The sequence below is a fragment of the Notechis scutatus genome, chromosome 7 (genome assembly GCF_049901735.1).
Source record: "Notechis scutatus isolate UNSWTSFEM ecotype Mainland chromosome 7, rNotScu1.2, whole genome shotgun sequence".
NCBI classification, from domain to species: domain Eukaryota; kingdom Metazoa; phylum Chordata; class Lepidosauria; order Squamata; family Elapidae; genus Notechis; species Notechis scutatus.
In genome coordinates, this window is record NC_142015.1 from 13,840,427 (window position 1) to 13,866,021 (window position 25,595).

General features: G+C 42.5%; 2 protein-coding genes across 2 annotated transcripts; one reads left to right on the top strand and one right to left on the bottom strand.

The window, feature by feature from the left end:
- The first annotated feature begins 726 nt into the window (after nt 1-726).
- Nucleotides 727-12,707, top strand: TTI2 (TELO2 interacting protein 2). The gene is made up of 7 exons (XM_026671351.2): nt 727-1,672; nt 2,119-2,305; nt 7,676-7,768; nt 8,793-8,977; nt 9,071-9,214; nt 9,854-10,016; nt 10,611-12,707. Exons 1-7 carry the CDS (start codon nt 1,014-1,016, stop codon nt 10,710-10,712), a joined length of 1,533 nt encoding a protein of 510 aa, XP_026527136.1. The 5' UTR covers nt 727-1,013; the 3' UTR covers nt 10,713-12,707.
- Nucleotides 10,899-19,196, bottom strand: MAK16 (MAK16 homolog). Its single transcript, XM_026671352.2, has 10 exons — nt 19,060-19,196; nt 18,130-18,179; nt 16,589-16,698; nt 15,886-15,950; nt 14,533-14,684; nt 14,333-14,387; nt 13,609-13,683; nt 12,712-12,825; nt 11,484-11,540; nt 10,899-11,204 (listed from the first exon to the last, which is right to left on the bottom strand). The coding sequence occupies exons 1-10, from the start codon at nt 19,072-19,074 to the stop codon at nt 11,010-11,012; spliced, it is 888 nt and encodes a 295-aa protein (XP_026527137.2). The 5' UTR covers nt 19,075-19,196; the 3' UTR covers nt 10,899-11,009.
- Between the last annotated feature and the right edge of the window lie 6,399 nt (nt 19,197-25,595).

Consider the following 25,595-nt stretch of genomic DNA (forward strand, 5'->3'; position numbering starts at 1 on the left):
TGTGTTAAAAACAGAAGCAGCGCCCCTTGGATTCTCTCCTCTGAGTCTTCGTGTTTCTTGTTTCCCCACAGAAACCAAAATCGGGCACTCTCATTACTGTGTGCTAATATATTCGCCGGCAGCCCCGCCCCCGGATACTCTTGGCAACAGAGGGGGGCTGATTTTCAGGCAAGGGCCCAATGATTAAGGGAAGGCGGAAGTGTCAAACATTTGCAGTCCTAGGAGAGGAAACTGCAATAGAACCAGCTTCGATTGAGGAAAGCGACATATGAAAACGGCGGAGCCGCCAAGGAGGCCGTACGGAAGCTTAGAGAAAATATAGACTGATTCACAGTCTTAATTTCCGCTCAAACCCGAAAGTATATGTTTCGACCCTTATGAGCCTCGGTACACGCAGAATGAAAAGAAAACGCTTCTTTTGCTATGTTTTTGGGTTAAAGGAAGACATAGTTTATGGTGGACCCAAAGTGGAGAACTACCGCTCTTCGGAGCCTCTTGACCGTTTACGTCAGGGGTGTCCAACCTTGGCAACTTTAAGACTTGTGGACTTCAACTCCCAGAATTCCTCAGCCAGCAAAGCCAGCAAAGAGGAATTCTGGGAATTGAAGTCCACAAGTCTTAAAGTTGCCAAGGTTGGACACCCCTGATTTACGTCATACTTTTTTCCTGTCACGTAACACTGTTTTCTGTTTTCCTATCTCCGAGGAAAGAAGATTAAATTTCCGCTTCCGGCGGAAAGCGGAAATCCGTATGGACTTCCGTTCTGTTGCAGCTGGGCCGCTTTTGCGCTTCGTTGCGCCGGTTTCGCAGGGAGTGAGCCTCTCTGACGTATTCGGCTTGAGTCCGGATGGCGCTGGGAATGATTCGAATTGAAAGCCAGGAAATTCGAAGAAGGAAGCCCGGACTTTAAATTTGGGAGACAACCGGGACTGCGAGGCGGGGACTCGGGAGGAGAATCAACGGGAAAGAGCGGGAGTCGGCGCTGGGGGAGTGCGAGGCCTTCAGAGGCCGCTATGTCCGAAGACAAGGCCCGTCCCAGCCCTGCGGGGCAGCACCCCTCGGTGGGTTTTGCCACAGGGAACCTGGGGGACCCTGCTTCTTCCCCAGCAGAACAGGTTCTCCCCCATTTCTTGCGAATTTTTGGAAGTGGGACTCCCTGCACAGCCAAGCTGGGGCTCGTCAGAGACCTCTCAGCCCTGCTAGAAGCTGCGGACACTCGGTGGCTGCTTGGGGCCACTCCGGCCCTGCTTCAGGAACTGGTGATTGTCCTGAGTCGCTATGCGGCGCCTCTCCAGTGGGAGCCAGAGGGAGGATCCCCCAGTGAAGACCCTTCTGGTGCGGCAGGAGCTGAGCGAGCAGCAGAAGTCAGCCTGGTTTTCTGCAACATCCTGGCCAAAATAGAAGGGGCGAAAGACCTGGAGGGATTGGACTCTGCAGTGACTGGCTCAATCCTTTGCCAAGTGGCAGGACCCATCTTCATCTGCGCAGTGACCCATGGGGCAGAGAGACCATGGACACAGCCCAGGAGTCAGTGTGGGGCTCAGGAGCTCTTGAACACTCTGTTGCGTGTTTTGGAGTATAAATCAATACCCGAGTTCCTCAGAGGCACATGTGAAGGTGAACATGGCTGGTTTGTTGTGGTGATGCAGTGCCTGAAGCCAGAACTAACAAAGTGAGTGAGAGCCCAGTGTTGATCTCCGGAAACAAAGATATAGGTCCCATTGTAGCCTAAAATAAAGTCTAAAATGTCCTTCAGTACAGGTAGTCCTTGACTTACAACAGTTCATTTAGTGGCCGTACAAAATTACAGCGGTATTGAAAAAAGTGACATGACCATTTTTCACACTTACATTTGTAGCAGCACCACAATTGTGATCAAAATTCAGATGCTTGGTAATTGGTTCATATTTATGATTGTTGCAGCTGGACACCACTCCCCTGACATGTTTCCTCTTCACACAGCTGACATGTTTCCTCTTCACACTGGGTAGACCAGGATAGCCCTATGAACCGGATCCAACTACATCACAGGCTGCATCTGGCCTTGAGTTTGATACCCTGTAACTAATGGATGGGGAATTCTCTTTGTCTAACCCTTATTTTCTTTCTCTGATTCAGAGAAACATGGCAGTATAACGCAGCAACAAAGTACGTGTTTTGCTTCGTGCTCCAGGAGATTCAGAGACCTTGGCTTGGTGATCACCTGGAAAAAGTTCTGCCACCTTCACTACTGCTGTCAGATGACTACCGAGTAGAAAATAAAATTCTGGGTGTACAGTGCCTACATCATATTATTCAAAATGTGGTAAGGAGAAATTGCATGCCTATACTATTTTTTGCCCATTCCCTGCAGAAACATGCAGAGGCCATAGTCTTTTAAATCCTCTCTTCTCCCTACAGATAAATAAAATGACGGAAGTGGCTATTAAATCTCACCTGATTAGAGCAAAGAATTATTTTCCTATATCAGCCTGAAGCAGACACAACTAGCTAACACCCTAGATCAGTGGTTCTTAACCTGGGCGATATTGCCCCCCGGGGGCAATTTCATTTTTCAGGGGGGCAAAGGAATGGAAAGGGGGTGATATGGGGGCGATGGAGCAAGAAGTTTTGGGGACACTTTTGAGACTTTTTTCGTACAGTGAACCACTGTATATCTCTCGTACAAAAACATCAGATTGCTCGCTATTAATGGATTGAACTGTGTTTTAAAATGTTCCTCCAGCTAGCTTCAGTACAGAACGCTGTACATATGTGAATACGCACGCTCATCTTCATGCGCGTTGCACAGCAGCCTCTATCACTCTACCCATTAAATTTGTCGCTCTGATTTTTGTTGCTTTCCTTCTGTAAAAATTTTAAAAACCCTTTTTACCCTGTAAAAACCCTTTTTACAGTGTGCACGAATATATATTTTCCTCAAATCTTAATTTAGTTTCAAGAGTTTTCGTCTTGAAATTCTTAGTTCCTGCATTGCGGTTTGTTCTTATGCCCTTTTTATATTTCTTTTTGCGTCTTAAAATTCACTTGTATTTAAATCATTAAATGTTACTTTTTTTTCGGGAATTTCATTTTCTTGCAATCAAATTTTGTTTTCAGTGTTCATTGCATTTAAGTGTCTTGAATAAATAAAATAATGAAATACATGCATCATGAAGTTTGGGAGTAAAGTGATGGGTGGCATCAGAATTTTTCACACAGTTGAGATATGGGAAAAAGACTGGAAATAAATTATTTGCATCAATATGTCCTGATGACAATTTTAAAGAAAACAAAAAACGTGTTTGCATAAATTGAATAATTATTTCCTTGTGTTGTGATTGAGAGGTTATGCTGGGGGAGGGGGGCGATGATAACTTCCTCAATGGCTCAATTCTTTCAAAAAGGTTAAGAACCACTGCCCAAGATGATAGGCTCAAGATCCAGATGGATCTTGACAGGATCCATCTCCTTGAACACTAGGCCCTATCTAACAAAATGAAATTCAATGTAGAGAAAAATAAAGTCTTACACTTAGGCAAGAAAAACCAAAAGTACACGTATAGACTTGTTGAAACCAGGCTTAATAGCAGTAACTGTGAGGATTTTGGAGTCTTAATGGACAACCAGTTAAATATGAGCCAGCAGTGTGCAGCAGCAGCCAAAAAAGTCAATGCAATCCTAAATTGCATTAACAGAGGGATACAATCAAGAGAGGTACTAATACCACTCTATAAAGCCTTAGTAAGACCACACCTAAAGTACTATATCCAGTTTTGATCTCCACACTATAAAAAAGATGTTGAGACTCTGGAAAAAGTGCAGAGAAGAGCAACCAGGAAGATTAGGGGACTGGAGATTAAAACATATGAAGGATTACAGGAACTGGGCATAGCTAGTATGGTGAAGAGAAGGACTAGGGGAGACATGATAGCACTGTTTCATATTTGAGAGGGGATGAGGTCAAGCTATTTTCCAAGGCACCCAAAGGCCAGGCAAGGAATAATGTATGGAAATTGATCAAAAAGAGATTCAACCTAGAAAAAAGGGGGAAAAAATTCTAACAGTGAGAACAATGAACCAATGGAATAGCTTGCCTTTGGAAGTTATGGGAGCTTCATCACTGGAGGCTTTCAAGAAGAGATTGGACTACCATTTGTCAGAAATGGTGTAGGGTCTTCTGCTTGGGCAGGAGCTGGACTAGATCAGGAGTCACTAACCTTTTGGACCTCAGGGACCACCAAACTCATTTTAAATCCCGTGGACCACTAATACAAATCCAGCGTGCCGCTCACTGAAGCGCCTGGACTCCCACTGACAGGATGGGGTCCTTCAGGCACTTGGCTTGACTACCTGTTTCTGCAACCTTAAATACTCGAGTTATTTGGACCCGTTTCCCACAGAAAACAAAACACTGGGATCTCTCCCCTCTCCTCTCACTCTCTCTTATATTTCTCTCGCGCTTTCCCTCCCCCTCTTTCTCTCTTTCTCTTCCCTCTCCTCTCTGTCCAGGGGTGTGGTGGGGAAGGAACCTCTGAACTGGTGCTGGGTGGTGGGATTCTGATGTCTGGAGGCTGAGACACGTGCTGAAGACCAGATGGCTGGTGGGGACATGGGCCAATAGGGGTGATACCAGCAGCAAATGAACTGATGCGCACAGGAGATCGCGGCATCAGAGCCTTCCCGGGTGTTCCCTGGCCTGTGAGGGGGTGGGGATGGGGGGGGGAAGGAAACTCTGAACTGGTGTTGCCTCCTGCCTCCCCCTCTTGCATCCATCAAGCTGCCTCCTTCCCGCTGGGTGGAGGGTTGGCAGCTGCCAGAGGGTCGGCGAGTGCTTGGAGGCTCCTGAGTGGAGAGGCGTGGGAGATTGAGGCATTGGAGCCCTTCCCGGGTATTCCCTGGCCTGCAAGGGGTGGGGGAAAGGAACCTTTGAACTGGTGTTGCATCCTGCATCGAGGAGGCCGAGCAGCTGCCAGTGATGCCCTCAAGTGAAGATGTTGCGAGGGAGAGGCTCAACCCCTCCCCTTAGGAGCCACCAAGCGCTCACCACCCCTCTGGCAGCTGCCAAGCCTCTTCCCACCATGCTTCCTCTCTCGCCAGAAGCGCTCACATGCCCAGCGGAAAGGAGGTGGCTTGGCAGCTGTCAGAGGGGGAGGCAGGACGCAACACCAGTTCAGAGGTTCCTTTCCCCTCACTTCCTCACAGGCCAGGGAACACCCAGAAAGGGCTCCGATGCCGTGATCTCCTCCGTACTACCCTCCCTGCCTGCGCGCATCAATCCATCCGCCACCAGTATCACCCCTGTTGTAGACACGGGTGGGCTGTGGAGCACCAAAATTTTCTCGTGGACCACCAGTTGGCAACCTCTGGACTACAAGGTTCCTTCCAACTCTATTAATCAGAAAATTGTTTTATGGTATTGAAATATTAATCAGAATAAGCAACATTAGACAGATAGGGTTAGCATTAGGGTTAGTATTTTATTTAAATCACTTATTCAACTCAGTTTTCAATATCCTTATTTCACTAACTCAGTCTTTTTGGAAAGGAGAAGATATGTTTATGACTGCTATTTTAGATTTAAATGGAGATGGGCTTCTGGTTGATCTCACGATGAGAACGACTTGGAAATTAGCAGGCTCCATCGAGCCTCGTGAAATCCAGCCGGCAATTGCTGTCGGGAGACCCTACAAGGTCAAAGCCGCCTTGTAGGGGCAGCGAAGAAAAGAGAGGCGCTTTGTGGACTATGAGGAGTTCACAATTTCCTCGTTAGGTCAGAAGCAAGCTCTCCTGAGCGGCAGTAGGATGACAAGTCATTTTTGGCAGTCACAAGCTGAGACAACCGGAACTAAAAGATTTATGCTGAAGCAGTGCATAGACAGAGCATTGAAATTGGGTGAGATAATATCCAACTCTTACTCTAAAGACTTGATTTAAATATAAGAATTTTAAAAATAACTTCCAAGCACTAAGGAAGTGGCGATTAGACACATGGAGAAGATTAAAGATTGAAATTTAAAAGGTGAAAGAATGCCCAAAGGAAGTTTTAAAAAATAGAAAGCCTGGAAAAAAGCTAAACAACTTGAAAGATGATTTTGGGGAGAAACTGTCTTTTTTATTTGTATTCTTAAACCCCCTGGATTTAACGGAAAATCAGCTGTTTTTGACATACTGTTTAATGCTGGAACCCACCGCTGCTGCTTCCTCTGCCGCCATTGCTTTCCCTTCTGCCTGTGCAGCCGCGCTTGGAGCGCCAGTCGTTTGGAGCGCCGCCACCGTTTGCAGACATATTTTTCCGATTAAAATCAGAATTCCGATTTTTTTGGGAATCGCCTGGGTGTTGCGAGTGGCGGGCGGGCGGCAGGCGGGCGAGTGGCGGGCGGGCGGGACGAGCGGCGGGCAGGGCGGGCGGCGGCGGGCGGGCGGGGGCGGGCGATTTCTTGGCGTGCGGTGGGGGTCTCTTGGCCGGCCCCGATTTTTTTTTCAGAGGGGAATATCATGCCTGCGTTTGGAGCGCCGCCGCTGCTCCAAATGGCAGCAGCAGCTCTAAATGCAGCAGCAGCACTCCAAACACGGAAGCGGCAGCTCCAAACACGGTGGCGGCACAGGAAGAAGGGAAAGCAACGGCGGCGGAGGAAGCAGCAGCAGCGGGCGCCAAAGGTCTCATGTCTGCAACAAAGGTGCTTGGCGGGAGTAGGGAGCTCTCCACGCTCCGCCATGATCGCCCGTTAGGAGCAGCTGGTGGTGAAACATTGCTGCCCGTGGGGCCCTCTAGGCAAGGATGCAAGGGGGGGAATTAAGCCACCCTCGAAAAGACAGCCTAGCCATTTTTGGGGGGGCTCAAAAAAAAATAAGACCTGGCCTTATTTTATGAGAAACATGGTAGGTAATTTAATTTTATTATTAATACTAACTGTGTTAAAATATATTGTGAACTTAAAACTTTTAAGGATTAGAAATTGTGGGGATTTTGAGATATAATCCTGGGACTGATTAAACTTTGTTAATATTTGGTTTGATTAATAGTTCTAGATATTTGGGATATTGAAATTATGGTGGGCTAATGAGTAATTTTTAAAATATTCAATATAAGTGACTTAATGGTGATATTAAATACATGGTGAAAAGAACTGTTATTTATGCTTAAATGAATTAATGGAAAAATGAGAAAAAAACTTTAAAGAGAGAATAGTATTGTTAAAGTTGGAAGGTTAGGATTATATATAGTAAATTGTATTATTATTGTTAGCATTCTTTAAAAAGGACATTGACCCAGTCAACACACTGTCCACAAAATATATATGGTGTGAAAAGAAAACTGTAAATAAAACATGAATTATTTAAAAAAAGATTTAAATGGGGATAAACATTTATGCATAGGCAGGAGCTAATCAGTATACAGTATTAATGGAGATATTGTATTTATGCAGAAGAGAGGTATATGTAATCTGATTATTTCCACATGACTCTTCCTCCAAGGAACAGGAGTTTAAATAAACAAAAAGGAAAACAGTATGCAAAACAGCATATAATCCAATGCTCTACTCTAACCTGTTTTCCTAAAAACTATATGAAAAGCTGAATTTAGCATACATGTAACAAAAAGGGAATGATAGAGGTGTATGTGCATGATTGTTGCATAACCTAGCTAAATATACCTCCAGCTGAGATAATCATGGATGTTCTCTTGTTGCAGCCAGCAGCTGTCCTTGGCCAATTTAACAGAGTTCAAGTTGTGTATCATGCTCTCTTTAACCATCTCTACAGCAGAGAGGCTCAACTTTTGCAGGTAACGTACAACATAATCCACTGCAAGTATTTATTCAAAAATGAATGTCATTGATTTTAACTGGACTCATTCCTTACCCAAACAACCCTAGAATTGCAGCCTTAGCTTTGCTTTTACAAACTATCCCCTCAACATACAGTCTTTAGATTGCTGCTCTCTTCTCAACATCCCTATTTGAAAGTGATTAATCCATATTTAAGTAATTGCTTTTGGGCTGAATTTGGACCCCTTGAAAGAAAGGCCCTGCAACTCTGCTCTTCTTCTCTTGACATTAAACTTGCTTGTTCTTTTGGCTGCCCAGATAACCAAGAGATGTACAGAGCATGGCATTCTCAAGACAAGACCCACTATGGTGTTTGCTGAGGGGCAAAGCTGAATCTTGGATGTGAAATGGGAAGGCTCTTTTAGAAATCTTGCCATTGGTTTTTCTAAAATGGTAATGGTAGTTGTGCTGTTTTTAATTTTTGACTTTCCAGAGAGTCTATGAATTAAATCTGGGATTTATTGCACATAAACATCTCCCTAAGTGGAAAAGCAAGGAAGACAAGTATTTAAGGTTCCATTTTTAAGTAAACCTTTGAGAATTACTTTACTTCTGGATAATTGTGATCAAAGTCTGTGCAATAAAAAAGTGGCTTGAGTTTACTCAAGGTGAATTGAATATAAATACTGCATTTATGTGACTTACTATGCCCAAATTAATTCTGTTAGGGCTTAGTATCATAGCCTGATTGAACCATAAGCTGCCAAACTCTGTTGTAGATGAGTCAAACATACATACACGCACATATTCATATGCATATATACATACAGTTTCTGTACTGCATCTTCTAAGACGTTGCATATTAGCTCGAACATACAATTTCAACCACCTGCTAAGTCCATCAGGCTGAGGGTGACAAGCTAGCTGAACAGCAGGGAATCTCATGACAGCATAAAAGAGAATCCATCTCTCAGCCACTCTTTCTGGACATCTGTCCCAAGCAGACGCTCATAGATCCAGCTGTTCTCATCTTTAACCCAGGTTGTGTTGCTGTGCATACTGGACGTGCTGCCAATCTTGGAAAGAGCCCCACAGTTGTCCCCTAAACCCCGACGTGTCACAGCCTCTGACAAAGTGCTCCAGCTGTTACTGACCCACATGGAAGCAGAGAGCCAGCTTTCTTTGCGGAGAATATATGCCAAGACCCTGCCTGCCTTTGTCGAGAGGTAAAAAATGCCCCATCCATTCTTCTTCACTGCTTAGTAAGGAGGAGGGTCCTCTTCTCACATGGCTTCTGAACCATTTTTGTCTTTTGAGAGGCTTGGCATCCGGATTGTTCATCATCTGAAGCGGCTGCAGCGAGTGATTGTGGGATACCTGGAAATCCCTGATGGACCAGAGGAAGCTGCTCGGATTGCAATGTTAGAAACTCTGAAGTGTACAATAGAGCACGCCTGGCCTAGGTATTTAAGAAGAGGCATGAACCCTAAAAGCCTTGGGTGCTTCCCTTACAGAGTTGGAGAAAATTGCCATAAAACTTGATGGGTATATATGCATTGTATATCAGAAGGGGAGAATTGTGGAAGAAATAATCAGTAATCCTATGAGGCAGAAGCATTTGGAGTACAGTTTAGTAGGAAAAAAAAGACCCAAACTGCTGCTTTAGAATCAAAGGGGCATTCATGCCAAGAAAACATGCTGAGAAAGTAGACCCTTTTATTCCAGCTCAGTAAATCAGGGGTCCCCAACCCTGGGCCACTGTATTGGGCCATGGCTATTCAGAACCTGGCCACGCAAGCGTGCACTCATTTAAGTTGAGCTACATGAGTTTGCATGCACACACCAGCCTTCCATTCACATGGCCCAGTTCCCCTCCTCTCTCAGCCAGGCCATCAAGCTGCAAAGGTTGGGGACCACTGCAGTAAAGAATTGGTCAAGGCTACGGTATTATCTTGATTATAATGATCATAGTCATCCTGTGTCAGTAGATCCCAGGCATGTAGCTTTTCCAGCTAAGTTGAGTTTGGGTTCCCAGGTATACCGGGGTATCATTTGTCTCCAGAAATAGTCCTACCAACCAAATCTCCATCTTCCTGCCACAGAATGACTTGTCGTCTTGCTGTAATTCTCAAGGCTTTGCTGAAAATGATGTGGGATGTGGTCACAGACAGGAGCACCACCCCTGAACCTGTGAAAGCAATTTTGCTTCAGAGAGCCACCAAATGCCTCCTCCTGTTGAATCACTGTTCCCAAGGACAGGTGAAGGTAAGCCAAACTTCATTCAAGGTGAACTGAAGGTGTGGAAAAAGCCTAGGTTTTCAACTGGATACATTTGATTTGTATATCTCTTTGCTAGGAGTTGATTTAACATGCTCAGAATTCCTTTAATTTCGTAGAAGTCTCAATGTACATAGGTCTATTAAAAACCCATTTTAGAAGCATGCTTAGTATTCCCCTTTTCTTATTTGAACTTGAAAATGGACCTGTGAGGATATTTTCCCTGGTCTTTAAAAATGTCCCCTCCTCTCTCCCCCCCCCCCAAGGTATTTCTTCTAGGGCACAGCCTGCTAAGATGGCAAGAATTCAGAACAGAAAACATGAAATCTAACACGAGGGCACAGTCAGTTATAAACTAAGTCAGTATTTTTCAAACTTTGGCAATTCTAGGATATAAGAATTTTAACTTCCAGAATATTTCTTCCACCAGCATGGGGAATTCTGGGAGTTGAAGTCCATCCATCTTTTCAAGTTACAAAATCTGAAAAACACTGTGCTAAGTTTATCAGTGATCTAAGTGTGTGATGCTGTCTGGGAAACAAATAGGGCACAGCAAAAAGCAATCTTTTTCTCCTCTGCCAGGTCCTATTGCAAGGAGTCTACCAAAACTGTGAAAATGAACACTTCAAGGAATGCCTACAGCAAATACAAGAGGATCCTGTCCCAGGTTTGTCTACTGAATAACTCCAGAGAGATGTTGGTCAAGGGGATGCCTGTTTTTTGAACCTGGAAGGAAAAACTTCAGCTTTTTAATGAGAGAATGCTCTTAATCTTCAACGGGTTTTAAAAAGAAACTTTTTTTTGCACATCTGCTTGTTGGGAAGGACAGCAGAAGCAAATGTTAAAAACAAAAAGCCACTGACTCACTTGTTCTAATTTGCTTATTCCTTCATCTCCTTTTATACAAAAAGCCTCCAGACAGTTCCATGGTGAAGATCTGTACAATTATTTCATAGTCCAATTTTGTTTTTTTTTTGGTCCTCAACTTCCAAGTAATGTCTCTTTGGACTTGGACAGAGGTTCCACTTCCTGCTCATACTCTATTTCAACATAAGCTCGTTTCTGCCTAAATGGGCCTTTCAATGGAGTTTTCCCCTTAGATTTCAGTTCTGATTCTTTCTCTTCCTCCTCACTGGATGTTGCCTCCTCACTACTTGACTCAAGTTTATCCATTTCCTTCAATAGAAAAAAAAAGGAAGGTTAGAAACAACAGGGAGGCAATCCAAACACATATTACTTACTCCCAGCCCTCTCTCTATACTTCCTTGCTGTCAACATTCTCCACCAAATGACTGCTGCAGGAAGTACAAATCTGGAAGTCGTTGCTTTCAATTTGAGGTCTCTTTGATCCCCAGAGACAATAAGATTAACATTAAAATTACTTCATTGCTATTCTTACGTGATCTTGGTATTTTATAAGTTGTTGAATTGCAATCTTCAATGGGCTGCACTTACCTCAAAATCGCTAAGATCACTCTCATCAACTTCTATGTATTCCCTTTTATTCAAATCCTACAAGCATGAAAGAAGATAACTGATCCACAGAGCAGTAGCACTTGTTCATGCATAAAAAATGTTCCTTTCTCTGTTCATATCTTGATTTGTTATCTGTTATCTTCGTTCTCATTTTCTGTTTTCTTGTATTTTTTAAATAATTTGTAAACCACCAGAAATAATATTTTTACTAGGGCTTGTGGACAGTCTAATAGAAGTCTCATGGACCAGTTTTATATATAGTATACAGCTGTTATATGCACAAAGATTCCAGACATATCCGTAATAGAGGGAGGGATTGTGAAGATGGCTGAGTGTGCAGAGATGGCTAAACTGAGTTGTTTAAGTGGGAGAACTAGTTACTTTTGTAAAAGCCTGGAACCTCTTTATGGACTTTTTGTTGAAAATAAATAAAAATGAACTGAGGATTTTTGGTTTAAAAAGTTTATTTATGGGGAAAAGAACCTCAATATGCGATTTGGAATAGCAGAGTTAACAATTACTATGAAGACACTTATTTAGATGTCTTTTTTTCTTTCTCTTTTGTTATCTTTCACTTTTTTACTCTATTCCTACCTTTTATGTTTCTGTAGTTGTTTAAACCTATGTAAAATTGTTTTATGATAAAAAAAATTTAAAGAATTATTTGTACACCACCGAGTTGCTCTGAATTTATCAATATGGGAATCTTTATAGATTTTCCTACCTTTTATGTTTCTGTAGTTTTTTAAGCTTATGTAAAATGTTTAATACTAAAAATTACTTAAAAACAATTTGTAAGTCCCCCCCCCCTTTCCCAGAGTTGCTCAGAATCGGGCAGCGTATCAATTTTATGACATTTCAATCCCCAATTTCCAGTCTTCAAGGAAGGAAATAGTATCTGTGGACACTTTATTTGGGGAAGCAGGGTACACCAAGTAAATGAACCTACTATAATGCAGCCATTATGAAGCTTGGTTGTTGTTTTTTTAACACAATCTGAAGTTCTGGGTTAGCCATAAAGCAGGGCCCATGTTCTATCATCTTACTCTTTTCTGAAGTGCCAAGCTAGGACTACAGCTCCTAGAATCTCCAGCCAGAATTTTTTTCCTCAATACATGCAATCCTGTACTGCTGTAGGCACATATATTTGTTAAGCACTCTTTCCCACCCACTGGTTTAAATAAATCAAGAGTTTTAAAAGCATTACTTGTTCCTCCTTTTCTGCCTCTTTCTCCAACTCTAAGTCACTTTCGCTTTCAGCTTCATGCTGCTCCAAAGCTTTATCAAAAGCATGGATAGGGAAGTTGTAGATATCGCCGTACTAATGAGAGAAATATGTCAAGAATGGGAACATACTAAGACAATTTCCTAATATCCTATATCAGTAGTGGCTAACCTTTTTGGGCTCCTGTGCCAAAAATTGTCCGTGCATTTGCACACTCGCACGCCAGCACCCAGAAGGCAAGGTGCCCCCACGCCCCCTACGCATGCACATGCAATTCCCACCCCCTCACCCCTTACTTGCACTGTGCCTCATAGCTGATTTTCTGCCTCCCAGAGTCTTCAGGAAGGCTTCTGCAGGCTTTTCAACTAGGCCCGTTTTGTCACTTCCGGTATCTCTGGAAAAACAGGAAGTGATGAAACGGGCCTACTTGAAAAGCCTGAAGAAGCCTTCCTGAAGCCTCTGGAAGTCCGAAAAAGGCCTCAAACCAGCCAAAAATCAGCTGTGAGGTGCGGGCATGCACAGTGAAGTAAGTTTTCCTGCAGCTCGCGTGCCGGCACATATGGCTCTGCGTGCCACCTATGGCACGCCTGCCATGGGTTCACCATCACAGTCCTATATCCTAACTCTTTTATTTCTCTAAGAACTTGGAGCTGGGAATCTCTAGCCCAGACTACTTGCCAGCCATTGAATAAACTACTACTCCTGAACTCCAGGGATTATTTTCTGCTCCATCACAGAATCTGTTGCTATCATGATTCAGCTCTTGCCTCTGAGACATAAAGACCAGAGCAGGTAAGCTACCCGAGTGCCCTTCCTCCACACTATGCAAATGGCCTGGCAACCCAACTCCTTTTTGATCTTCCTGCTAAGAGATCGTACCGTATCTTGCTTGAGTCTCTCCAATAATTCCTTTTCAATTGCGTTGTCCAGCTGAGCTGCAATTAAGGCTTTTTCCTAGTAGATGAAAACAAGGAACAAGTCAACAGGACAGTGGAAGATGAAAAATAGTATTTTGTGAGAATGGGTTGGTTCCTTCCATCCTCCTCAAAAAACGATACTATTTTCCAAAGGCCATTCCCCACCCCCCACCCCCACCCCAAAAAAAACTTTAGAGTCATGCCAGCTGCCTGTAATTTGGCATATCAAATCTCACCAGGCTTAAGGTTGACTCAGCCTTCCATCCTTCCAAGGTGGGTAAAATGAGGACCCAAATGGTTGGGGGCAACATGCTGACTCTAAATCGCTTAGAGAGGGCTGTAAAGCACTATAAAGTGGTATATGCGTCTAAATGCTATTGCTATGTGCACTCTTGGTTATCATGCTCAATACAAACTCAGTATAAACAGATACATCCCAAAGGGGTGGACAGGGTAAAATCTTAAAACTCTAAAGTGGATCACCATCTGAGGATTTGCTCATCTAGTAGGGGGACCCCTGGACTTTATGGGGCGAAGATGTCCACTAGCTGCCGGCACCCAAACTTTATGCTCAAAATGTTGCAACAACCAAAGAAGACAGCAGCAAAGCCTGGGAATTTCCACAGGGGCTGCTTTGAGAGCCAAAACAGCAAAGAATGAGGAATCTGGCAGATAAGGTGCTTTACCTCTCGTCTTTTTTCACGCCTTTCAATCTTTTTGCTTAACGGAACAAGTTTCCTCCTGAAAGAGACACAAGATGTTGATTGAACAGTTCTGCAAACTAGGTGCCAAGAAGCTGCAGCTCTCTCAGGCCAGCAACAGGTTTGTCTCACACTTACAGCAATAACCCCTGCTGAACTGGACAGGCCTAGGTAATGCCACTTACTGCCTCTTCAATGTCAGCTTGCGGATTCGGATCAGGTACTGGGTGATCTTGGTAAAGCGCTGTTTGCATTTGTGCCGGATGAAGCGGGGCCAGTAGATGAGATTCTCATCAATCTCCTCTAATGCTTTCTCGTAGTTTTTGCTCAATCGGACCTGCCAGAAATGAAAGAGGAGGCATGCAGCAAAGAGCCGTGGTGGCACAGTGGTTAGAATGCAATATTGCAGGCTGACTCTCTGCACAATGCCAGGAGTTAGATTCTGACTGGCTCAAAGTTGACTCTGCCTTCCATCCTTCCAAGGTCAGGAAATTGAGGACCCAGATTTTGGGGGGCAATATGCTGACTGTGTAAACTGCTTAGAGAGGGCTGTAAAGCACTGTGAAGCAGTATATAGGTATGTATAAGTGCTATTGCTATTTCTGAGAAAGAGCAACACCATCACAATTTAAATTATGATTTAAATAACTAGTAAAAAGGCTTGATTTAAATCTACTCAATTTAAATCATAATTTTTAAAGAGCAACTGTCATCTCTGTCCCGCAGCGGCTCTCACCGACAGTACCACTTTAATGGGACAGCTGTTGATGTGGCAGTGACACAAGGTGAAGGACATAGCGGGCAGCAAATAAGTGAATGCCTGCTAACAGGCGCTGCCATGATGGATCTGAAATGACCGGTGCTCTTTAAATGTAAGGACTCATTCTTGCTGGTAGTTAAGAATCTTTAATACTATTTGCAAACAAAATGACTGTTTCCTATTTACTTTGCAGAACTTGGATTCACTGAATGAGTTTACCAAAACTTAAAATATTGCAGAATATACAGCCTCATGTTTCATAACTAAGCTCCATTTCATGCTGAATAAACTAAATTATTAATGTATCTTAAACAGAAAACTATAGATAGATTTTTACTTCAAAGGCATTTTATTAAAATAAGTTTGATGAAATAAAAAAAAATCTGATTTAAATTTTAAAAAAAAATAAAAAATCATCAATTTTTATCCATCCTGGGCAACACTGAAACAGGAGAATCTTCTAGAATATCAGCAGCAGGCAAGAGAATGTTATCTTTTTGGAGATGGGACAACAGGAACTAAATAAGGGTCACATACACACCATAGTTTTATGTGCATCAATGTTAACTTTCACAGGAACACCGATGGTCAATGCATTTTCCAAGTCAACAATCAGATCCCTACAACGACACTTCTTCACACCTTCTTTACTTAATACCTAATTTTTTTTAAAAGGCTATCATTGTCTACTGAGGTAGTCAGTCCCAACTGTAAACTTAAAAGGAATTTTTTAAAAGATCCCAAATTCAGTCCTGGCACATATAAAAGGAGAACTTACTCGTTCCCAGAGCCGATTAGGAAAAGCAGACCGTTCAATGGTCTTCATGTAAAGGTAACATTGTCCTAAAACATGAGCAAAAATAAGCAGTGATATGAAACATCATTAGATTTGCCACATTCTTACTTACAGATACATGCTATCTATCCCAAAAGCATTAACTCATACATTCTACAAGTTCCTGTGATTGATGCTCACAAGATTCCAGTCTTTTCCCAGGAAATTATCTTCAGGGTAAGCGCCTCATTCTAGTCCATCAATTAAAGAATGCCATCAAATTGGGACCTCGGAATTGCACCTTCTCTATCACAGCACCTGTCTTCTGGAATGAGTTTCCCCTGAGATTTGAAGAGGTCCCACCTTACTAGTATTTCAAAGGGCCTTTAAAGACCTAGCTCTTCAGCCAGGCTTTCCGTGAGAACAACTGACATCCCTTTCTTTCTTTTCCTTGTTACCTTTCATGTTTTCTTTCCTATCTTTTGTCCTGAGCTGTTTCTGTATTTTTGTATTATTCTTTGTTATTAACAACCGTAATAACGCAGTCATTGTCTGCATGTAAATTTGTATACTATTATTGTTTTTGTAGCAAGTTAAGCAGCCCTTTAACCTTCTTCCAAATCTTACTGTTAATGGATCTAAACAAGTCCTGCTCTATTAAAGCAAAAATACTGTGATATTGAAAAGCCACAGTAAGAATGCTTACCTTTCTCTTCCTTAACAGTAGCATATTGACTGTTAGCTAAGGGACAGGATGAGCGATTGCATAGGCCTGTTATATTATATTCATTTCGGCAAAAGCTCTGAGTTTTTGTTCTGTAAAGGAAAAAGTTGTAAAGGTAGTCCATTTTAAATACCATGCATTGTTTCTCTTCTCCATTATTGAATATTACCATAGAATCACTAGGCCCAACAACAACTATAATCCACGTGCTTTGGAACTGCCATATCCAAAATTCCCATGGCCCAAATGCATCATTGTACGTAGGAAGAATGCCAAGAAAAATAAATCCTTAAAAATTCACTCCTGTTCCCTATGTAGATATACTGTAATTTGAGTAATGCAAAAACACTATTTCTGGATAGTATAAAAATTCTAAAAGGTAAAAGTGTCCTCAAGTCCAGTCCTGTCTTGCTTAGCATCTAAAATTAGCCAAAATGGGCTAGGTCCATGATGAACCTATGGCATCTGTGCCACAAATGGCATGTAGAGCAAGCCCCAGCCAAACTTACCTGCACTGCGCATGCACGCACCTTCCAGCTGATTTTCGGCCTGTTTGAGGCCGTTTTCACTCTCCCAAGGCTCGAGGGAAGCCTCTGCAGCCTTGGGAGGCCGAAAAACGAGCCTCCCAGAAACACCGGAAGTGCTGAAATAGGAACCTCCGGGAAGGCAAAAATGGCCTCCCCCGGGCTCCAGAGGCCCTCAGAAGGTTGAAAACAGGCATTTCCGGTATTTCCATACGGCCCGTTTTTCAGCCTCCCGAGGCTGCAGAGGCTTCCCTCGAGCCTCGGGAGGGCGAAAATGGTCTCAAATGGGCCGAAAATCAGCTGGGAGGCACGTACATGTGCAGTCCAGGTAAGGGGGCGAGGCAGGGGTGCTGTGCGCGCATGCACAGGGGGCAGGGCACATTGCATTGTGGGTGCCAGTGCACGCACGCTTTTGGCACACCACAATAAAAAGGTTTGCCATCACTAGGCTAGGTGTTGCTTTGAGCTGTGGCATTAAGGATTCTATTCAACTGCAAAGAGGTATATTCTGGGCCACAATGAGCTATGGTGGTGAAGCAGTTATAAAATGCAGTATTGCAGGCTAATTCTGCAGACTGATAGAAGTTAGATCCTGACCAGTTCAAGATTGACTCTGCCTTCCATCCTTCCAAGGTCAGTAAAATGAGGACCCAGATTGTTGGAGGAAATATGCTGACCCTGTAAACTGCTTAGAGGGGGCTGTAAGCACTATGAAGTGGTATGTAAGTCTAAGTGCTATTGCTGATATTTTTTATAATAGTCTCCTTGCAAGGAGGAAAATGTGACTGAATTCATTATTCAAATTAATTATAGAAAAAACCAGTCTAAGGAAAAAACCACCTGGAGTTTCTCAAATGTTCTGAACATAAATCTCATAAAACCTAATCACTGGCATAGCATCATCAATCATGTAATCCAGAACATCTAGAAGAGCCTAGTTATCTTCCCTTCAGTTCTAACTCTTGAATTCAGCATACAGTATATAGTAAAAATACTCACTTGATCTTAAATGAGCAGAATTGTTTGTTGCCAAGAGTATCCCAAATGATCTAAGAAGGAAAGACAGTGTTACTGATTCTTCCCATGCTTTTCAACTGAAAATATAAACATCTTGGTGAGGTTCTTTTAGTGAACCAAACAAGTTCCCTTTTAACAATGATGCACACTTGATGCCATTTTAGTTTACCCATTTTCATCTTACATTAGGTACCTTGGGCACTCTACTAACAGGGACATACAATTTCCTTAATAAAATAGCACGAAGATGTCATGTGACTACAACATTATTCAAGCAGAACAACGAAGCAATGCAGTTCTAGGGATCTATTAGTATATTAAAATACATGGCAATATGTACAAAGAGGGAGCGATATAAGCTAAAAGGCCATCAAAGCAAGCAATTCTATGTAAAGCATATCTGTACCTTATATAGTTGAGCTTTCTACTGAAATATAAATATGCTTTGCCCTTTTTTTGTCTTTTGTCTGCAAATTTCCACACACACATTCTACCAATGCTCAGGGTTGCTCTTCTCTCCACACCCATATCTTAATGCTGGAGTCAGGTATGCAGCAATAGTATTCTGTACATGCTTAGAGTTAATGTTTACACCCAGATCCTAGTGTTGGAGTCGGGGATAAAGCCGTGGCATTCTATACATGCTACAGCATTCTCTTCTTTTGAGGCTGTAGATAGGAAGAAGAGGGCTCTTGGCACGTATTCTCCCTAAAAGCTCAACACGCGTCCAAAGGAGCGGATCCCGATGCTCAATGCAGCTCAACAAGCTCCGCTCCCACGTGGAAGGAAGAAGCCCATCTGGGAGCAGCAGCGCAGCGGGCGGTCCCCGGAGCCTCCGAAATGGAACCGCGCTTCCTAGAATAACTCCTCCCCACCCACCCGGGATCTCCGGTCACCTCTCTCCCAACTCACGTCGTCCGAATGCATCTCACCACCGCGAAAGAAATGCGTCGGAAAGACGAGGATGGAAGCCTGAACTTGGAAATATCGCGAGAACTCAGAAGACTAAACCTCGCGAGGCACGGCGACGACTGCGCATGCTCCATCATAGATTTTGGAAGATATGTGCGCTGTGGTGCGCTGGTGGGTTCAATGGAACTTTATCCTGCTCGCTTCTTCCCCCATTAGAAATCAGTTCTGTTGATTTTCACCCATCTGTGGCCTTATCTGCCCAGACCAAAAAAAATTCTACTTAAGGCATCTCAAATTAAATGAAAGACACTTATTTCTCTTAACTTGGGGTTGATTTTGTGCCAGGAATAAGAGGGAAACACCACTTGAAAGTTGGAAAAACTTTTAAGTGATGGCTGGTACCCACTGGGAAAGAGAGAGAAGTAGCTTCAGAGAGATGGATGGAAAAAGCAGACTGAGGCATGTTGAATACTCTAATAAGAGATTGAAGCCAAGGAACGAAGGCTTCACTCAGATCTGCCATTCTGGCAGGGAAAATGGTTAAATGTGATTATTTATATATCAATTTACAAAAGTGATTGTTAGCAAAGCCTAACCTCACGCTGCAGACAGCGCTAGATGAGGCCAGAATAGCAGAGTCATTGAACCGGTCTATGGCGGCCATTCAGAAAACTGGCAGCCTGCCATCTTCGCGCTGAACTGTCACTGTGCATCGATGTGGGGGAAATCACCCTACAGCAGCATGTAGATTCAAGGATGTCATCTGTCAAAGATGTGACCGGAAGGGGCATCTAGCAAGGGTCTGCCGTGCCAGCCAGCTAGCCGCATATTGCACATGGGACCCTGAAAGACGCAGCTCCGGAGACCCAGGCAAAGAGAAGATTGTGCCGCAGAACCAAAAAATGGCTACCAGAGGACCATCGGGCAGGCAAGCTCACCCAAGAAAATCCATGTCAGGGTCCTCATTGAGAGGTCACCGTGTGACATGGAAGTGGGCACAGGGTTATCCACGTCCATCATATCATGGACAACCATCAAGAAGGCAGTTGCAGGTATTGCAAAGAAACATCTGAAGTTTCGATGAGTGCAGCTAAAGGACTATCAGGGGAACTGCATCCCAATCATCGGGAGCGGGACCTTCCAAATCAAATTTAGAAAATTTGTCAGACCGCTAACACTGACCATGGCAGATGGCACCTTGCCAAGTGTGCTTGGTTTGGACTGGTTCGCATCCCTGGGCCTGGGGGTGAATGGCATCCACACCCTCCAAGATGACAGCACCGATGAGTTGGTCAAAGAGTTCACTGATGTTTTCAATGGGAGTTTGGGCAATTATAAGGGGCACCCATCTCCTTCAGCCTGGACCCCAAAATTGCCCCTATCTGGATGAAACCACGAAGAGTCCCTTTTGCTCTTCAGTCCAAAATTGACAGCCAATTAGATAAGCTAATTGCCCAGGGAGTTTTGGAGCCAGTAGACCATGCCAAATGGGAAACCCCTATAGTCACACCAATAAAACTAGGTGGCTCAGTCCACGTCAGCAGGATTATAAATGTACGATCAACAAGGCACTGCAGCAGAGCACCTGTCCCATGTAGCATTTATTGCATTCTTTAGGAAAGGATAAAACTTTCACAAAACTCGATCTGGCATGAGTGTATCAGCAGCTACTGGTGGACAAAGCCACCGCAGAGGCACAGACCATTGTAACCCACCGAGGTGCCTTTAAATGCCACCGTTTGCAATTCAGCGTGAGCCAGGGCTTTTTCAAACCATAATGGAATGCCTGTTATAGGGTATTCCTGGGATAGTGTCCTATTTTGATAATGCCCTGGTGTCCACGGCCAACAAAAGGGAACTCCTCAATTGATTGAGGATAGTTCTCAGCCGGTTTCAAGAGGCCAGGTTAAAAATAAAAAGGGAAAAGTGCCAGATAGCAGTGCCACGGGTTGAGTTTTTAGGGTATTTGATTGACGGTTTGGGAATACACCCCATGAAAAGCAAGGTCAGGGCAATTAAGGAAGGCCCCAAACTCCGAAATCAGACAGAACTCCAGGCATTCCTGGGTCTCCAGGCATTCCTGGGCCTTTTACAGTATTTTTCTGCTGCAGAAGGTGACAGTGTCACCACATTGGCTGCTAGATAAAAAAGTGAAATGGACCTGGGGCTGAAAGGAAGCCACCACATTTGGTGAAGTCAAAAGACTTTTGTCTTCCGATAGCATTTTAATTCAATATAATGAGACTCTGCCCCTCATCCTGACCTGTGATGCCTCCCCATTTGGCACTGGGGCTGTCCTCAGCCACCAAATGCTTAACTGGACCGAGGCCCCGATTGTCTTCTACTCCAGTACTCTATTGGCGGCTGAGCAGAACTACTGCCAGCTGGACAAGGAGGTATTGGCTGCAGTGGCAGGAGTCAAACAGTTTCACGAATACATCTACGGTAAGGTTGAACTGATAACTGACCATAAGCTGATGCTGGGACTGCTTGCTGGGGACTGCCCGATCCCAAACATTTTATCGCCGTGGATGACACAATGGACAATTTTTAGGACAGCCTATAAATACTGACTAAATCACCAGCAAGTCCCTGGCCCACGCAAACACTCTCAGCCGGTGCCTGCTTCCAGAAATCATGGAGGACCCCGCACCCATTGCACCCTTCCTTCTCATTGAGGAGTTAGTGTTTGGCCCCATTATATCGGCCGAGATTGCAAGACATTGCAATTCTAGAACTAGAAAACCTTGAATTACGCCGTCTTCGGTCTGATTTAAGCATGGTATATAAAATCATACATTGCAATGTCCTACCTTTCAATGAATACTTCAGCTTCAACCATAACAACACAAGAGCACACAATAGATACAAACTCAAAGTTAACCGCACCAAACTTGATTGCAGGAAATACGACTTCAGCAATAGAGTGGTCAATGTCTGGAATACTCTACCCGACTCTGTAGTTTCTTCCCCAAACCCCAAAAACTTTAACCTTAGACTGTCTACTATTAACCTCACCCCTTTCCTAAGAGGTCTGTACCCCTACGTGCATAAGCGCACCAACGTGCCTACCGTCCCTGTCCTATTGTTTCTCTTATTCTTCTTTTATTTTTCTTATATGTACCCATTTCATGTATTCACAACTATGTATACACTTATACTTATTATCTTGTAAACAATTGGCAAATCAAATAAATAAATAAATAAATAAACATTCGGCCAGAGATAAAACTTCAGCACAGGTTCTGAGCTGGGTGTGGAACGGGTGGCCAAAGGGGTCATGTGGGGGGTGACCTATAACCGTTTAATGCATGGCAACATGAGTTATCAGCCCCCAAAGGTTTCTTTTTTTTTTCCCCAAAAATTTTTATTAATTTTTTAAAAAACAAACATATACAAACAAAACACAAAACATGAAAAACATAAAACATCTTTTTTGAAAGCAGCTTGATCCCAGGTTACATCTCTTCGTACAGACATAAATTCAAGTTCATGCTCACTTTCATATACCATTCCATATCTTATTACCATTCTACATTTTTTATATAGCTTCTCCCCTCTTTTCACTCTCTTAATTCTATTTTATTTATTTCATCTTAATTTAAATCATTATACTTATATCCTTTGTCTGTCCTGTTTCAGCTGTCTATTATCTTTTCTCATTAACACAAAATTTCTCCTGTTATCACTGATTGGAGTATGACGCCTTTATATCTTTCCCCTAAATTTAACACTTAATATAATACATAACTTTCATTCAGATTCTGCTTAGTACATTCTAAAGCTATTTTAAGAAAAGAAAAAATTATAAATATATAATATAATTAAAGCAACAATCCGTACCAATTGAACTCTATCGTTAAAATTAATATTCATTTAAATCTTAAACATTTTACACATTCCTTTTCAAATAGGTATCATGCTTCTATGGGAACAGTTATAAATTTTGCGTAATTACTTCCCCCCCATTTCACTTATATTTTAAAACATTATGTAATTAAAATGTTACCATTCCTTCTTAATTCAGTTCTCTCATATGTCATTTCATTTATTTTGTTCAAGAAAAAAAAAGATTCACTGAATTACATTGAATATTTTATCCCATTTTATAATCATATGTTATTCCAATTTTCTAACATTATTTCTAATACAAATACAACAATACAGTCTTATGTACCTTTGCAGAATCTCTTTTTCAGTTATATTTTTACCCATTATCTCTAAATAAATCCTGTTTCTTTACATCTTGTTTCAAACCTTTGTAGCTTCTCTTCCCTTCCTTCCTCCCTTGCTTCTTCACTCTGCCCTTTTTACCCCCTTGTCTCTCCGTCTCCATTTCCCTCTTCTGTATTCCTCTTTTCTGTTGCTTTCTGACATTATATCCACTTTTCACCTTATTTTTCCCTTTTTTTGGTTGTTTTTTTAGGTCTTAAATTCTCCATTCTCTTTCCCCCCTTTCCCCTTTCTTCCCCAGATAAAGTTACTTGTTCATTAAAGATGGCTTCTTCTTTGTCCCAATCTTCTTGTTCTTGTAGTTTCTCATAAGTAGAAATCGCCATTTCTAAAAAATGAAAAACGGAGCCAAAAGAGCCCTTCCCTTCTTGTTCCTCTTCTTTATATTTTTTAAATTCCATTTTCAGTTCATCCACAAGTGATGCCATTGTAAAAAAAAATTTAAACAACCACCCAAGTGTTTTTAATCATTGAAATATAATTTCCAAAAGTCCCAGAGTCACCAAGCAGTCCAAATACACACAAGCTGTTTCATTTAACACTTTCTTCTTTTTTCACTTTCTCTTCCTGGGGTTACAATTCAGTTACAAAGTTCCAATTAAAATGTATCTTTTAGAAGTCTTGTTACAATTTAACTTTAGATTCTTTTAAATTCCAAGCAGTCTCCTCCAGCCAAATCTTACTCTTATTCTTTTCCTCTCCCTTCCCACTTACAGAAAAAAAAAAGTTTTTTCAGTGATCAGAAATCTTTATTGTCCCCTTGGCTTGATTTTCCAGTTTAATTACCTGGTGGTGCCAAAGCAGGTTTTTCCGATTTCTCATTCATCTGCTGTCACCGTAAGGAAGGAGAGAGAGAAAAAACAAACTTTCCCTTTTCACTTTCATTCGCTGCTTCCGGATCTTCTTTGGGAGCGATGTATCTTTTTTAAAAAATTTAAATTCCAGGGTATCTTGAATGTTGCTTCTTATCCCGGTCAGCCAAAACTTTCACTTCTTAGCTTCCTCCTGCACATTCTTTTCTGGATGAGTGCTTCTTTGTGGCGGCCATTTCTGACCGCCGCTCTACCACCTTCGGAAAAGGGAGTTAAGCCAGCTGAGGAGGGGAGGTGCGGCTCCCCTCAAACCCTGCCGGGTCTCCCCTATCTTCGGCCACCTCTACGGGGTGGCTTAGCCCCGAAGCCAGCTGGCTCGGGACATTCCAGCGGCGAGCGCAAGCAGAAACCGCACACGATCGCGAATTCCTGCTGCCGCTGAAGCCCTGCAAACCGGAAGTTCTTCAGCCCCCAAGGGTTTCTACTGTGGGGGGGACCGAGTAGTTGTACTCCCAAAATGAAAGAAACCAGTGCTAGAGGCCCTACAGGATGAAAGCACTGGCCAGGAGCTATGGTGGCCTAATATGGATGGGCAAATAGTCGAATGGGTTGCTACTTGTAAACCTTGTCAGGAGTCTAGACCAAGACCATGCTCTGCCCCAGCGCATGAATGAGAAACACCAAAAGCACCCTGACTTAGATGACCTTAAATGTTAACTCCAACTGTTTTGGAGGGAAACTTAGAACAAGTCTTATGATTGGTTAAGGCCCTGTGGGCCCAGAGTACAAATTACAGGCATTTGCCTGCTGTTCCTCAGTCCCAGTTTGAGTAAATAAATTGCTGTTGTAACTATACTGGCCTGTTGCTTACCTGCTGAAGCCCACTATACAATAGTTGGCACCCACCCCTCTTAGAAGAATGAAATATTTGAGGAATATTTTTAAAAAGCAGAATATTATATTTTCCTGGATGAGAAAAGGAGAAACATGTTTTTTTTAAACAAATTTTATTAATTTTTAAAAGCATACAAAACATACAAGATAAACATAAAACCTTTTTTCTAAAAATTTCTAAAAATTATTTGAAAGTTTAACAACATTAACACATTTCCTTACAATCACATATTTTCCCTTTCTAACTTGCTTTATTTTCTTCTATCTTTCTCTCCATTGTCCTTTTCTAACCTTTCTCCAAGGTTTTATTAACTCATTCAAACATAAACACATAAGAACACAAAACATATAAACATTAAAAAAACATCTTTTCTGAAAGTTGCTTAATCCCGGGTCAAAACTCTTTGTACAGACACCAACTCAATTTTATATTCATTCTATATGCCATTCCATATCATTATTAGCATTTTCAATTTTTTATATAGCTTCTTCTCTCTCTTAGATTCTCTTAATTTTATTTTATTTATCTCATCTCAATTCAAATCATAATATTTATTATTCTTTGTCTGTTTATTTCCAGCTATTGATTTATCTTTC